Source organism: Alosa pseudoharengus, unplaced genomic scaffold (genome assembly GCF_046254945.1).
Source record: "Alosa pseudoharengus isolate Yale_2024_CS ecotype anadromous, Long Island Sound unplaced genomic scaffold, YU_APseudo_1.1 YU_APseudo_1.1_scf_16, whole genome shotgun sequence".
NCBI classification, from domain to species: Eukaryota; Metazoa; Chordata; class Actinopteri; order Clupeiformes; family Clupeidae; genus Alosa; species Alosa pseudoharengus.
In genome coordinates this window covers 7,944,055-7,959,873 of record NW_027468630.1, presented here as the reverse complement: position 1 = coordinate 7,959,873, position 15,819 = coordinate 7,944,055, and the positions used below count along the sequence as shown (strand labels likewise).

The following is a 15,819-nucleotide window of genomic DNA, read 5'->3' as shown; positions in this document are numbered from 1 at the left end:
AGGCCAGTCTAGTCCAGCCCAGTCCAGTCCAGTCCAGTCCAGTCTAGTCTAGTCCAGTCCAGTCTAGTCTTTGCTGCCCTGTTGCGTCCATCTCAGTGGCCTCTAGAGGGGCTTGTAAAGCAGCACATGTTAAGAGAATCATGTAATGCTTTATAACTTCACTTAGAAAAGTGGTTTGTAATGATTAGCACTTTTGGTTTAATGATTTGTGGTCATTTTGACCGACTGCTTTTTCCAGTGCTGAGCTGAAAAATGTGTGTGCTTGACTGATGATGATATTGGCAGATAAGTGTTAAGAGCTTTCGTGTGCAGAGGGATACGTGTAGGAGGTGTTAATGGCCGTGTGTGTGTGTGTGTGTGTGTGTGTGTGTGTGTTGTAGCATCAGCAGTGGCCACTGTGAAGGGCTTTGACGAGGACAGTGTGGCATCACACAGCACCACTCAGGACGAGACGCAGGAGAACAGCGTGACGGAGAACGGCATCACACACCCCCCCAACCCCTTCCAGGGAGGAGGATACATGCTAGCTGCCTCCTACTGGCCTAAGGTAACTCAAACACACACACACACACACACACACATATGTACACAGACTCAGTAGAACACACTCTCACAAGGCTTGCTTGTCCTTGTGGGGTTTATTTTCCGATACTGACCCGCGGACTTTATATTATCCCTTCCATGGTGACCTCTAGCAGTGTTCCATTGTGGATTGTTTTGCCCGGGTAGATTCTCCTGTAGAGATATTTCACTTCTGAAAATCAAACACAAACTCCAAATGCCCTTTATATGTTATATTGTCCTGTGATCTTTTGGCCTTTTTTCTCATCTCTTCCGTGATCACTGTGTGCTGAGTGTGTTTCACTAGTTCACGGATTGGGATAAATGCAGAGACCAAATTTCCCTCACGGGATCAAAAGAGTGTATATATACTTATTTATACTTCTACTTAGTCTCTTGGCCTTTTTCCTTATCTCTTCTGTGACGCGTGCTCTCGTCCGCAGGACCGTGTGATGATCAACCGCTTGGACAGCATCTGTCAGGCCGTGCTGAAGGGGAAGTGGCCCGGCACGCGGCGCTCCTACGAGCCCGGCTCCGCCGTGGCCTCATTCTACACCACCAAGCTGCTGGACAACCACCAGGTGGCGTCGGTCTCCGCATCGTCGGCCGTTAGCGGCGGCCTCTCGGCCCCCGGCCTCCTCCCCGCCGCCGCCGCCGCCGAGGACCCCGCGGCCTCCCCGCAAGGGTCAAAGGTGACCAAGCATGTTGCAGACAAGGAGTTCTCAGTGAAAATGAATAACGTATGTTCATCTCAACCACCCCACTCCACCCCACCCCTCCCCTCCCCCCACCCCCCTCCACCCCATCCCCCTCCACTCCACCCCACCCCACCCCCCTCCACCCCACCCCTCCCCACCCCACCCCTCCCCACCCCCCACCCCCCTCTCTCTCCCTACGCTTCGCCAAGTCCTTCTCCCTTAGGACATGACTGCTAACTGCGGCGTTCAGCACTGTTTTTTTTCTGTGTGTGTGTGTGTGTGTGTGTGTGTGTGTGTGTGTGTGTGTGTGTGTGTGTTTTTTTAAGTCTGTCCTGCAAACGGCTGTCGACAGCACTGTAATTAACGAGCACCTCCGCCATTCCCTGGTTCCCTCCACCCACTGACTGTAAACAGGCTGCTCGGGCCCATAAATCTAAACAAACAAGTGCAGTTGCCTAAACAAGTGCAGTTGCATCGCACGGCCTGGCCAGCGCAGCAGCAGCAGCAGCACTAGCACTCCAACGAGCCTTTAATCCCACAGGGCTCCCGTAAACTCATAAACTCTCTCTCTTTCTCTCTCTCTCTTTCTTTCTCTCACTCTTTCACACACTCTCACTCTCTCTCTCACACACTCACTCTCTCTCTCTCTCACACGCACACTCTCTCACTCTCTCTCACACACACACACTCTCTCTCTCTCTCTCTCTCTCTCTCTCTCTCTCTCTCTCTCTGGCCGCTGCTCAGTATGGGTGTACTCACTGAAGCTTTGCCAGCTATAGTGCTGTTGTTGTTTTTTCTCCTGTCCAAACAGCTGCTTGTTCCATTTCTTGCTGCTAGTGAGCCCATATCGGCGGTGCCACGTGGCTGTCTGAGAAGCTGTTAACACACACACACACACGCTGGCTAACGCAACTCCTCCGCACCGCCCATCGCTCGCTCTGGCTTGCTGAGTGACTTGCTTGGAAAGCCCTGCGGCAGCGGTTTAGGAACTCCCCTCTTCCCTAACCTCAGAAAGCCCCCAGATTAGAGACCCACCCACCTCAGGATGCCACTCCTCTGTGTGTGTGTTTGTACCTTTTTAAGCCCATTAAGGCAGCCAAACGTATTCATTAGATGCAGACGCCCAGTATCACAGTTAGCATCAGCAGAATGCTTTCAGACCACAGCTCTCTCATCTTCAGTTCAGTTCTCATTTTTACTGGGCCATTCTGGAGTTGCCCTCCTAAAGGCATCGTAATGCACTGTAATGCTTTTAGCATCTTGTTTAACAGGGGCAGTTATAAAAGGATGCTAAATATAAAATGACAATACTGCTTGTAGCACGACCGCACTTGGTAGATATCCGACCCAGTTCTGTTTCATTTTGTTCAGCTGTGGGTCTCTGTTCATTAGTTTTGCTCTCCTGCTGTTTTGTCTCGGTTTCTATACTATAGAGAGGAGTGCTTTGTTTTCTTTTGCCCCACTGACCCACTGTGTGTGTGTGTGTGTGTGTGTGTGTGTGTGTGTGTGTGTGTGTGTGTGTGTGTGTGTGTGTGTGTGTGTGTGTGTGTGTGTGTGTGTGAACGCATGATTGACACGTGTGCTCTCTCTCCCTGCAGCAGGAGGGCGGTCTGAAGCTGACCTTCCAGAAGGCTGGCCTACACCTGAAGAGGCCCCTGGAGGGGGATGAGGGGCCCCTGGCACAGCAGCAGTACCTGGCCCGGCTCCAGGAGCTCCAGAGTGCCTCGGACACCAGCCTCACCGACTTCACCAAGACCCCCAGCGCCCCCTATCCACAAGGTATGCACACTGCACCGCAAACGACAGTTTTTTTATTTTCAGCATTGATGCTTTTAAACTTTGATTATTTATTTATTTATTTATTTATTTATTTATTTATCCATTTGTTAAAAATAAATAAGACAGTATGAGAGCTCAGGATTGAGGCAAGAGAAGATACTGAACTGTCACCCTGTCACTGTAGTGAATATCCCTTGATTTAGTTTAGTTTAAGTGTCAAAAGTTTCACTGTAAAACTGCCACAGTCCACAATCGGTCAAGGCCACATACACAGTTTTGGTTACAAGCTCTCTAGAGGATTGGATTAGATGAATGTGGACATGAGAAGCTCAGAGTGGCTTTCCTTTGGAGCTGCCAAACACTGCATGCTAGATGGAGGCTAGAGTTTATTCCTTCAAAGGCCAGCAGGTGGCACCAAACACCCAGGGTCTTCATTTTGAGAATATTCTCTTACCTCACGCTTTAGAATTGCTTCAATTGTGCGTGTCAGAGTGCACGTTTATGTTTGAAAATAGACTGTATATTAGGGCATTAGGTATTTATGTATATGTGTATGTAAAAACATATATGTGAGAATATGAGATGTGTGTTTGTGGGAGTGAGTGTGACTCATGTGTGCCCCCCTCTCCCCAGCACTGGCAGGTCAGATGAGACTGAACGGCGTGCTGGACGGCCAGCCTGTGGTGAAGCGGCGACGCGGGCGGAGGAAGAACGTGGAGGGCATGGACCTGCTGTTCCTGAACAGGAGCCGCGTGCCAGCCATGCCGGAGCAGCGGGTGAGAAACCGGTCGCATCTCAAAACTCCTCATCAGCACCTCACCCATGCCCTTTACCACCCCACCCCATGGCCCTGATACCTCTGCTCACTGTGTGTGTGTGTGTGTATTCCTGTGTGTGTATGTTTGTATGCATGATTGTGTGTGTGTGTGTGTGTGTGTGTGTGTATGTATGTTTGTTTGCATTGGGTGTGTGGGTGTGTGTTTGTATGCATTGTGTGTGTGTGTGTGTGTGTCGGTGTTTGTGTGTGTGTGTATGTTTGTATGCATTGTGTGTGTGTGTGTGTGTGTGTGTGTGTGTGTGTGTGTGTGTTTGTATGCATTGTGTGTGTGTGTGTGTGTGTGTGTGTGTGTGTCGGTGTTTGTGTGTGTGTGTATCTTTGTATGCATTGTGTGTGTGTGTGTGTGTGTGTGTGTGTGTGTATGTGTGTGTGTGTACCCTCATCTCACTCCCCTCCCCTTCCCTCCCTCCAGGTCCCTCCAGGTTGGGTTGGCAGTGGCCAGGCCAGTGTGCCAGTACCCCCTGCTGGGCAGCAGCAGCAACAGCAGGGCTTCAGCCCCCAGGCTCAGGGCCCGCAGGACGCCGAGTGCCGGGTGCCCGTCATCCACCTGAAGGACGGAACCCGGCTGGCCGGAGACGACGCGCCCAAGAGGAAAGACCTGGACCAGTGGCTCAAAGAGCACCCAGGCTTCGTCGCGGACGTGGGAGCCTTCATCCCCGTGAGTTCCCCTTCTTCCCCGACCTTCATCTTCCTCCTCCTCTTTGACCTTCTCTATCCCTCCCTATTACCATTTTGTTCGCTCGGTTTCTTTGGTACCAGTTTGGTAAAAACATCCTGGCATGTGAGGAAGTATTTTGAATGGGATTCTGCATCAGCGTGTGGAGTGTGGTGGATGGTCCTGCCCAGGGTGGGGTGTTGAGTGCACATGGGTGAGGGAGATGGTTTGTGTTGGCAGGGGGTGAATAAGATGCAGTTCCAAGATGGCAGGCCCAAGCAGAAGAGGCATCGGTGCCGGAACCCCAACAAGATCGACGTCAACAGCCTGACAGGCGAAGAGAGAGTGCAGATCATCAACCGGAGAAATGCACGCAAGGTGAAGAAGCGCGCGTGTGTGTGTGTGTTTGTGTTTGTGTTTGTGTGTGTGTGTGTGTGTGTGTGTGTGTGTGTGTGTGTGTGTGTGTGTGTGTGTGTGTGTGTGTGTGTGTGTGTGTGTGTGTGTGTGTGTTGGAGACTACTGTACTCTTGTATGTGTTCGTTGATTCTTTGTGAATGTGTGTGTCTGACCTACTGTATATGCTGCTCTGTGCTCAGATTGGTGGTGCCTTTGCCCCTCCTCTGAAGGATCTGTGCCGGTTCCTTCAGGAGCACCCGGAATATGGTGTTCCACCCGAGTGGGCCGACGTGGTCAAGCAGTCGGTGAGTTATTTTATATATTTGTCCAGGCTCTATACTACTAGTGTTCTGATGTGACCACCACAAGCCATTTGCCATCACGTTTACCTCTCAGAGAGAGCGCTTCTCCCACTTATATGATAGATAGATAGATACTTTATTGATCCCCAGGGGAAATTCAAGGTCTCAGTAGCATACAGACAACACACACACATTCACTAACAGCAGAAAAAGTTATTAAAAGTATATAATATAAAAAAACACAACTAAGCAATAAGGACAGTAGAAGATAAAGACTATACTAAATATACTAAAATACAAATTATACTAACACTTAATCTAAATCAATTCTAAAAACAGTATCCACATAGTGGTGATTAATCAATCAAGATTGATTGCAATGACTGATTGCTCATCATACTGCATGGGGCCCAGCCACTGAGCCCATGTAATCACTGCAGTTGACCTACAGTATATGACTAGTTCATGGACCATATGATATGTAAGGGATAATGTATTGTCCGCCGTTAATTATCAGAAAATAAGTCCCAACAGGGAGAACAGAACCCCGACCTGAAGGGACTTATTTTCTGATAATTACCGGCGGACAATACATTATCCCGCTTATTATACGGCTACTTACCAAAATGAGAAAAGACACTTAACACAATGGGTCTTTAAAAATGATTTTGCTACCTTTTTGTGTCTTCCGCTGTCAAAATAAATAGTTCGCCACACAGATAGAACTTGACACTTTCAGGTGTTGCGTGGCAACATGTTACTAGCTGACTTTCAACGTGTTACTAGCTGAAATTCCATTGCAAGAAGCGAACGGACTTCTTGCGGAGTGCTAATGAAAGACGTTTATTTAGAAGCACAAAACCCGTTGCCATTGACAGCGGTGATTATATACAGTACTTTGCCAATGATATATAGATTTAACAGACCTCCGAACGTTGGGAAGCCCCATTCATGTGAATGGAACTTTCTGCAGCACTCTGAATAGCCGTGTAATAATGAAAGTTAAATCATCTCTGTTTCTCTCCCTTGAAGGGCTACCTGCCTGAAAGCATGTTTGACCGGATCCTGACTGGACCCATCGTTCCGGAGGAGGTGAGCCGGCGCGGCCGGCGGCCCAAAAACGCCCTGGCCAAGGCAGCCTCGGCCGGCGCCAACGCCTCCGCAGCAGCGGCAGCCTCAGCCGCCGCCGCCATGGGCCTGAACCCGCTCCTGGCCAACGGCCTGCTGTCGGGCCTGGACCTGCCCAGCCTGCAGCTGTTCCAGCAGAACCTCCAACAGAACCTGCAGAGCCTCCAGTCGCTGCAGCTGACCGCGGGCCTCATGGGCCTGCCCGCCGGCGACGCCACCAACCTGGCCGCCATGTTTCCCATGATGCTCTCGGGCATGGCGGGGCTGCCCAACCTGCTGGGCATGAGCGGCCTGCTGGGGAAGGCACAGGACGGAGGAGCAGGAGCTGCAACGATGGCGGCCGCAGCGGCCGCCGCCATGGCGACAGCATCAGCACCAGAGGACACCACGCGGAAGAGCAGCAGCAAGGGCAGCAAGGGCAGTAAGAACTCGGCGGCCGACGCAGCGGCGTCCTCACAGCCGCCGCCCTCCTCCGACACCAAAGCTGAAAGGACAGAGGTGGCCATCTCGGAGAGTTCCGCGGCGCCCAGTGCGTCCACCTCCTCCGCCACCGCCACCTCCTCCGCCCCCTCCACCTCCAGCTCCAGCCCACTAAGTGCTTCTGCTGCTGCAGCGGCGGCCGCCTCCGGTCACCCTCTGGCCATCAACCCGCTCCTCCTCTCCAGTATGCTCTACCCAGGGATGCTCCTCACCCCAGGCCTTAACCTGCCCTCTGCAGCGCAGCAGAGCCAGAGCACAGCAAACACTGACCACGCCACCTCCACGGTCACCTCCCCCAGCGTCTCGTCCGCCGCCACCTCTGCCCATGCGCCCGCTGCCGCCTCCGCCGCACAACCCACGCCGCCTCTTACCGCCCGGTCGGAAGACGGGGGCGAGGAGGAGGAGGAGCAGGATGACGAGGAGGAAGAGGAGGAGGCAGCGGAGCAGAAGGAGAACAGTGGTCCCGAGGGCTCGGGGAAGGTCGAGTCCTCTTCCTCTGGAGAGTCGGACAGCTCCTCCTCATCATCTGACGATTCTGACTCGAGCGATGAAGACTGAGCCTTTATAAATATATATACATACACATATATATTTATATATTCCTTAGAAATGTATACATATATACACATATATATGATTTACCCTGCACTTATGTTGTGATTTTTTTTTCTTTCCCCTTTTGTAAATATTAAAATCGAGAGAAAAAGTGTTGTGTAATTAAGACAAAGCCTTAGAGAACCAAGATTAAAGAAACTGAAATTAAATTTCAGCGTTTGTTTAGGTACAATCTTGTTTTGAAAGACATTTTGCATGTCGAACTTTAGTAGATTTATGGACTTTGTGAACTTGTATTACACAATGATGTACAATTGCAACGAGCAAGAAGAAAAAAAAAGAAATCAACTAAAAGGCAGAGGCATTATTGTATTAATTATGTTGGGATTTAATTTTATTAAAAAAAAAAAGAGGAAATACATTACTGCTCCTGTTGAGCTGTACTATTAATATATTTTGAGTGTGTGGGGAAGGGTGGACTTGAACTATTTTTTGGTTTCATTTGTAAATACTTTTACAGGATCCTTGACACTTCTACTTTGCAGAACATACTTTGGAAAACGTCAGCAATAACTCGGGCAGCTAATGAATGTCACTGAAGCTGTAGACTCTTCACCTCCTTCAGCCTGTTTTCCTCTCTCATCCACCACACATCTTCCACTGAGGAGGAGTCACACTCTCTCTCTTCATCTCTCTCTCTCACACTTTCTCTCCTACTCCCACTCTTCTCTCTTATCCTGTTATAAAAAAAATGGAAACAGCTTCTTGTCTTTGCATCGACTAAAGTATCAAGTAGCCTTGGGAGCAGGCCTTGCTCTACACATTGATCACAGTTTCTTGCATTCACACACTCACTTACGCATACATGCTCCTGATCCAGATCTGGAAAAAAAAACATTGTTTTCTCTCCTTTCATCTCCTATCAGGTCTTTTAAAACAGCAGGCCTATTTAGTTGCACAACTCATCACTGTTTCTTGCCCTCTGTGTTAAGTTGTATGATTGGTTTGTGGTACCCGAGCACCAAAGGCAGACTATGGGTCAAACCCAGGAGAAGTGGTCTTCGGTTACTGGGGCACTCTGCTATGTCTCTTATTCTGGCCCTTAACCCTTCTCTCTGCATTCGGTCTGCTTGTGTGGTTCCGCCGGCGTTTGTGAGTGTTAATGTGCTGGATGAGTAGAACCTCTCGTGTTGTGTTCTGTCACTTTCTAAAGCGTGCTAGAGAGCTTTCACCCTTTCCTGTCTGATGTGATTGCTGTGAGCACAAAGTATTTTGTCTGTCTGACCTCTTTGTTTCAGCATGGCAGAAGCATCATATCGCAAGTGATTAGCTGTGTAGTACTTCCTCAGTGCTCCCATCTGGAAAATGTACTGATTGATTGGGAATGTGTTGATGATCTGTAGATCTGAGGAAGAATAGAAATGAGCAGAAGAAGGTATTTGATCTTGGAAGAATACGAGAGCCGTTTTGACCTGGTGATTATTGCCATCGTAGTATGCTGTTGTCGTGGCACGCGCCCCTCAGTTTAGAAGTATTCCTCCAGTGTTCCACCAGTACAGTGAGTGAGGGGCGTGTGGTCGACATCAACTCTTTCTATCTGCCTTTGTTAGCTTGCTGTTAACTGTAACGTGGATATCACCACTCCTTAAAAGTTTGAAGCATTGCTTAATATCTCACCTACAGCTTTTGGTGTTGACTAGATACAAGCCTGTTCTTGCCAGCTTAGTCAGTGGAGATGCTGCCTCTTAGCTCTATTGGAGGAGCAGTGGCGGACTAATTGTATTGTAGTTTTCGATCCGACTTCCATTTTGTGAACGATCCGTTTGGCAATGGGGTGGGTGTTACTGGCCAAGGGGTATCGATACGTCTTCATCTTCTCTGTCCCTTCACGTTAACGTCTTCGCTGCCCATCCACTTGTGAGCACCACATACAGCAGATGGATATAGAAGTGTCCTTACTCCATTCCTCTCGAGTCGAAGGGGAGTTCACGTCATTACTGAATACTGAAAAACAGAAAGAACGGAGGGGTGCTCTCCTATCTCTCTCTCTCTCTCTCTCTCTCTCCTCTGGCCTCCTTTTGTATCGTCATCGGTCACTTCAACCTTTATGAGGACATACACACTGGAATCGCTACTCAGCCTTTTCTGAGGACGTTTGGAGTATAAGTATCACTGTTCAGAAACCGCACACACACTTAATTGAGCTTTGGACTGTTAGGCACACAAGTGAGAAATGGTACAGCGCTCGCTGAGATTTTACGGCAAATTCCCAAAATGGTGGCCCCACAAAGAATGTCCCAAGATGTTTTTATTTTGTGGTTAATTGCTGCTGTCGAGGCACCCTGACCCCCACATTATGCTGTATTGCTGTAAACAAAGTCTGTTTTTGGCACGGTACCTTGCAAGTCTTTCGGTCATTGACAGGAGTCAACCACTAAAGAACCACAGTATCTATGGCTGATGTGTCAGGGGCAGCCGACTCCTAGAGCCCCACATAATGTATTCAGACGTGGACACATAGAGATGTCCAGTACCCCTGTGCATAGACAGGTACAAAAGATTGGCTCTGTCTCTTCCACTAGACAGGCCCCAAACGCACAGGTTTTTTTTGCATTCGGGAATCTAAAAAGCAGCCACCATGTCCAGTTTTGTTTTGTTCTGTTTTGGTGTGTTTGATTTGTCATTTGTAGCTAGTGCCCAGTCATTGCTGCTTCCTCCTGTGCACGTGCTACCTTGAAATTGACTTTGTTCATTTGGTTTTGTCAGCTTCTCACTTCTGAGCCCCGTGTTGGGAAAACAGAGAGCGCTCAGATCTCTGAGAACAGACTACTCATCACGGTAGACAATGGACAAAGTGATGAGTATGACTTAAGGTTGAAAATACACTTTTATGTTGTTTTTTTTGTATTATTATTATTATTATTATTATTTTATTAATGATATTTCAGGTAGTATGTAATGTTAATGTCTCTCAATGACTCACACATTGCAAGTGCTGAACTGATATGATGCAGATGAAACTGCGACAGGGAACTGACGACCAACATGCAAACATAAAGCGCGAAACTACTCTACTACACTACTACACTACATTGAGTTTAATTCACTTCGTCATTTATACTGAGTAGACAGCGAAATGGCGAATAGACTATTGCCTTTTTATTTTTATTTCATGTTTTGCTTTATGCTTACAGATATCCTTTTAAAGTCATTTTTCAAGTCTTCTTTTTTCCTGTTTATGTTCTTGGACAGTTGCAATATTTGCAAATTGTGGTCTATGTAGTCAAATAATGCTTTATGTAGTGGAAGAAAAACGTCTTAAGAAGTCATTTGTAATTTATTGAATTACTTTCTATGAAGTTCTATAGAGGAAATTGAGGTTTAATTATTTTTATTAAACATACTCTGACTATCCATGACCTCTGTCTCTGGCCATTAATTTTCTTTTTCTTTTGGTCGCTACAGTAAACTACGTCTTCAGATTTGCAGTTTGTAGTTTCTTTTCAGAAGAAAGAATAATTTCATATTTTAAGCAAGAATATGCCTGTGCATTTCCTCAAATGTATGGAGTCATAAGTACCTGTATTTGCACAGTGGCAAGGGAAACTGAATGAATAACTTGAATAGCAAATAAACACTATTGTAGGTGTGTCCTTGTAGGTAACTACATGTATCACTGGGACCATGAATTTTATTACCTTAGGTAAAGGCTTGATTGGTCTTGAGTTGTGCTGGCAGAAATGATCAGCTGCATGATCCCATAAGCACCTTGTTCAACATGTGCCGTGTACTATTACATCATGTCCTGTCTTGAGAGTCGCAGCCTCAGATGATAATGGTCACATATTTATTTATTTGTTTTGGCGTTTCCTCTCTCCAGTGGACAGAGATTCCAGTCAAGACACCTGGCATGTGCATTGTCATTTCCTTTTGACTTCCCTGTTAAAAGTGCTTTTTGATTTTGTACACGGGGGTGGGGTCTGTGTCACCCAGCCAGGGCAGCACACACTGGCTCAGGGGAAGACTGACCTGACCCGGCCCTCTGGTCAGCACTCCCTCTGAATGAGGAATCAAATATTTCCTCCACTCCACCTCAGAGGAACCAATGTGGTGAATTATTAATCCTTTGAACAGTTTGTGTCCTCTGCAGTGACATTGCTTTCATCTCCCTCTCTCTCTCTCTCTTGCTCTCTTTCTCTCCCTCGTATGCGTGTGTGTGTGTGTGTGTGTGTGTGTGTGTGTGTGTGTGTGTGTTCATTTGTGTGTATCTTGAGGTGTGGGGGATGGGAATCGGTTCCTGTTTGATGTAAAACTGTCCTGAAGGTCATTGTATAGTTGTATGTGTAGTTGCTAGGCAACAGCCTGTTTATGTACATCTCCAGGGGCGCATCACTTACTGACTGTATGCTACCACCGCCATGCATTTCAGTGGATTACAGTAAGTGACCTCATTTAATGGTGGCCAGTATATAGGGTGGGGGGGGGGGGGGGGGTGCAGGATAAAGGCATAAAATGTAGACGCACAGAAATGCTAATAGCATTAAGCATAAAGTCTATGCTGTGATATGACCTACAATCATAAACAGTGCTATCAGGGTAGGAATTTCACGCCGGCCGCCGTAGCCCCTTTGAAAATCAGAGGTTTACAGGCCACGGTGGCCTTGGTACCCCGTTCTTTCAATATTCTGCTTTGCGTCCTACTAATAGCGATTTTTATTTAGCCTGTGGCCTGTCAAAATAATCTTAGCATTCACAGCGCAAATTAATTTAGTCTTTTACGCAGTGGAGAAAGTGACCGCGCAAGAAAGAAAGTGCGTCCAAATTCACCCATTCTTCTCAGTTGAACTACTCACGAAGTAGCCTATTCATCACACAGACATCACAAGTATCACATGAAAGAGCTTTTTCTCAGCTTTTAAACGATGTTAGCCGATAATTGCTGTGTTGAACGGTTCGCGAGAAAAGTAAATAATATAATTCAATTTAATCATACATTCTATTGAAGGTTTTGAGTCCCATGATCTCACTACCCATTCATCTCGGTGGAATACTTCACGAACCCTTCTTTTAACACATGACAAACCATATATCAGAATAAACAGCAGACCTTACCGAACACAAAAGTGTAAAGCAGTCCCCTGTACAGTTAGCCGTTCCAGAGTAATCTAGTTTTGAATTTGCAGTAAATTTCGACATGCATGGATGTCTCCAAATTTGGGCTTTACGTTTTACAATGTGTTTAAATTGTTCCACATGATTTCATAACGGGCCAAATACAAAATAAATGTTACAAATATCGCCTATATTGGTAAATCATAGGACAGCTGACTAAGAGTTTGTGAAAGTAGCCTTAATGATCACAAAATGCTAAGCATGCATCTAGGCTATTTGAGTTTCTTAAAGCTGAGCTGTGCTTAAATTGTTCAATACATGATTTCATAACAGGCCAAATATAAAATAAATGTTATATATAGCCTAGATATCTGCAAATATTAGATGATCAGATGATTTACAGTTCTATGTAATATGTCATGTTTCATGTTTTTGTAATGTTTCATACAGTGATGCAGGTCTACTGCAGTGAATAGGCTAAATACTTGATATACTTAATACTTAATTCTTGAATTTCCCCCGGGGATCAATAAAGTATCTATCTATCTATCTATATGTCTGTCTATCTGTCTATCTATCTGTCTATCTGTCTGTCTGTCTGTCTGTCTGTCTGATCATTTTTATAGCCTACTACTGTATAGTTAACTTTGGCCTTGGTGCCCTGACATGTGGCCTTTGTGCCCCCCACCAAATATGCCCAACTGAAGGCCAAGTGGCCTTGCCCCCAGAATGGTGAAATTCCAAGCCTGGCTATCATGTATGACCAAATGAGAGCAGATCTGGGTTGTCAGCAATGTTTGTTCCAATGATGTTTTTCTAATCATCTCCTCGTCATTAGACTGTCTTTGAAGTGTTTCCTAACTGGTTGCCCTGCTAGCCTGTGTCAAAAGAGAGAAAAAAGAGCATAGGTATGTGTATGACCCTTAAGAGGTGGTGACCTTATGATGACCTTGTGTCACTGTCTTCACAGGATTATGAGTTGCCATGACTGTTAAGTGACCGACAAACAATCTTCGGACTCTTTTATCTCGAACAGTGCCTTAACATGCCACAGAGTTAAATCTCAACTCTTGTTGCTTGGCAGGCAGACCACAATAAGAACTTAGGAGCCTCCGCTAACAAAGACTTGTAAACTGAAACCAAAGAGGAAAAAATCTCTCTCTCCCTTTCTGCCCCCTCTCTCTCTCCCACATACACACACACACACACACATACACATACACATACACAGGTGCTTACTCACTGTGGGTCCAACAGGAAGTCCCTGTGGTTTCCATAGAAACCACAGGGCACCTGCTACACCAACAAGTCGTCGGTATTTAGGCTAAGGTTAGCCTCATCCCCTCTTTCATTAATACCACACTACACACACTTACACAAACACCATATCCCTGCTGAAGTGCCGCCAGTGCTTTGCCAGACCAGAAGCTGAACAAGGTGTGCCAGAGAATGGGCTGCAACTCAAGCCGTGGGGCCCAGGCTGTGGACCCGGCCAAGAAGCCCGAGGAGAGGCCGAGCTCAGCCAACTCGAGCAAGGAGGACTCGACCCCGGACGACTCGGAGCCAACAGTAGTTGAAGCAGCCAAGGAGGATGCTGGGGAGGAATCTAGTTGACCGGACGTTAGCCAGAGGCCTGGGCTGGCCCACAGCCCACAGGTTAGGAGTCATCATTCTCATCAGGGACCATTCAGTCCAAGTCACTATTCATTAGCATCAGTTCTACCTCTTCATTAAGCTTTATGTCAGTAAAGTAGCAAATAAATAGATGTCTGTATGTAAATGCCAAAAGATAGTTTTATAGATGTTAAGAATAAAATAAATATTGTCATGAGGTGTAGACATTTCCTTGCAAGTCATGAGTGTGTTCTGTAGGCTAAATCATGAAGCTGATTTAATTGTTTTAATACTGATAACTTTGTGCCACCACACTCAGAGGTGGGATTGTGTTTTGATTCAGTGCTGCAAACTAGTGCAACTACATTTAGCCTACCTATTTCAGCCTAGGGCTCATGATGATTTTTTTTTATCTGTGTTTGGGTATTATTTAATGTCTTAATTTTGTACATGTTCACGACAGTGTATTTACACAAATCTCATATTTGTTGGTGGCAGTTTCTATGCAGGTTGCCCTGAGTGATGTTGATGTGGTGACACTGCGGAAGAAACAAGTGTGACTGGTCATCTATTGTCGGCTTCCTTTTCAGAAGGGTGCAGCAAAACCACCTCAACAATGGGCATTTAGCCATCGGTTAAAAATTAGACATCCAGTAGGCCTGTGTATATTATAATTCCTTTAATATGTCACCACTGTAAGAATCATACTGTAGAAATGTCCGTCCTAAAAACGTCTTCAGTGACAGCCATGCAATGTTAAGCCTTTTTCAGAATAGTTACTTGAGTAATGTACAGGTTCATCTGTTTTTTATATAAGAAATTAAATGCTGTTATTAAAACACAATTTTCATGACTCTTAAAATCCTTCGAGGATTAACATTTTAATGTTGGTTTAGCAGCTCCTAGACTATAATATTTATAGTTTAAACTTTGCTGAGCTTGAGTCTTGACGCAAATGTGACTGGACTCCCAACAGTGAGCAATTATGGCAGGGTCGCAGTGTATGCTTTTGAACACTGATGCGATTGCACACTGGCCACTGCGAACATGACCAGCAATTAACTCGCTATTCTTTAATATACCACCAGGTGTCGCGCACATGTTGTAATAATTGTAGTGGCCACCGGGGGGCAAAAGCGTGCTTCGCATGTTTCGGAGGGGGCGTTCCAGATCCGCTCCATTTGCTGGAAAACATTTAATCTGAAATATATGTTTTAAGTTTATTACCGCCGAGTGAAGTGAGCTGGAGGGGAATAGCCATTTCACAAAGCCATATCACAATCACCCATCAGAGAGGCAGCGGGAAATTACATGAAAATATTACCATTATACAAATGGAAAGTGTGATTGAATAATGTGTTTCAGAAGATAAATGAAAAGCACTTTGTTGGAAAATGTAGAACTAAATAGCTTTTTAATTTCAGATGCGGGATAAAAGAACCACGTTTTTACCCGATTTTCTCCTGCGATTGATTAGAGTACCCGCACCTGCGGAGAGGAGCCGCTCTATCATCTCATTATCAGTTAATTAATATGCATTCACAAATGCCAATTATCTTCTCGGTTGTATTTGGCTGAGACAAGACATTGATGTTTTAATGACAGTGGGATTGATGACTTGCTCTGCAGTTTTAAAACCATGCAAGCACAATGATTGACATTGTGCTTAATTGTTGTCAAAGACAATTGAACTGAAAAATT

At 46.1% G+C, this 15,819-nt stretch overlaps 1 protein-coding gene across 11 annotated transcripts in view; it reads left to right on the top strand.

The window, feature by feature from the left end:
* The window catches only part of chd9 (chromodomain helicase DNA binding protein 9), a 102,383-nt gene extending 91,572 nt beyond the window's left edge, over positions 1-10,811 (top strand). For 7 of the 11 annotated variants that reach the window (XM_076286936.1, XM_076286935.1, XM_076286942.1 and 4 more), the window contains 8 exons: positions 381-547; positions 1,005-1,301; positions 2,858-3,038; positions 3,672-3,814; positions 4,289-4,534; positions 4,772-4,909; positions 5,128-5,232; positions 6,262-10,811. In XM_076286936.1, coding sequence (XP_076143051.1) covers positions 381-547; positions 1,005-1,301; positions 2,858-3,038; positions 3,672-3,814; positions 4,289-4,534; positions 4,772-4,909; positions 5,128-5,232; positions 6,262-7,395 — 2,411 coding nt within the window. In that variant the 3' untranslated portion in view covers positions 7,396-10,811. The remainder of the gene's footprint in view (positions 1-380; positions 548-1,004; positions 1,302-2,857; positions 3,039-3,671; positions 3,815-4,288; positions 4,535-4,771; positions 4,910-5,127; positions 5,233-6,261) is intronic. The other 4 variants (XM_076286946.1, XM_076286938.1, XM_076286940.1 and 1 more) reach the window with 3 other exon arrangements.
* Positions 10,812-15,819: the final 5,008 nt, after the last annotated feature.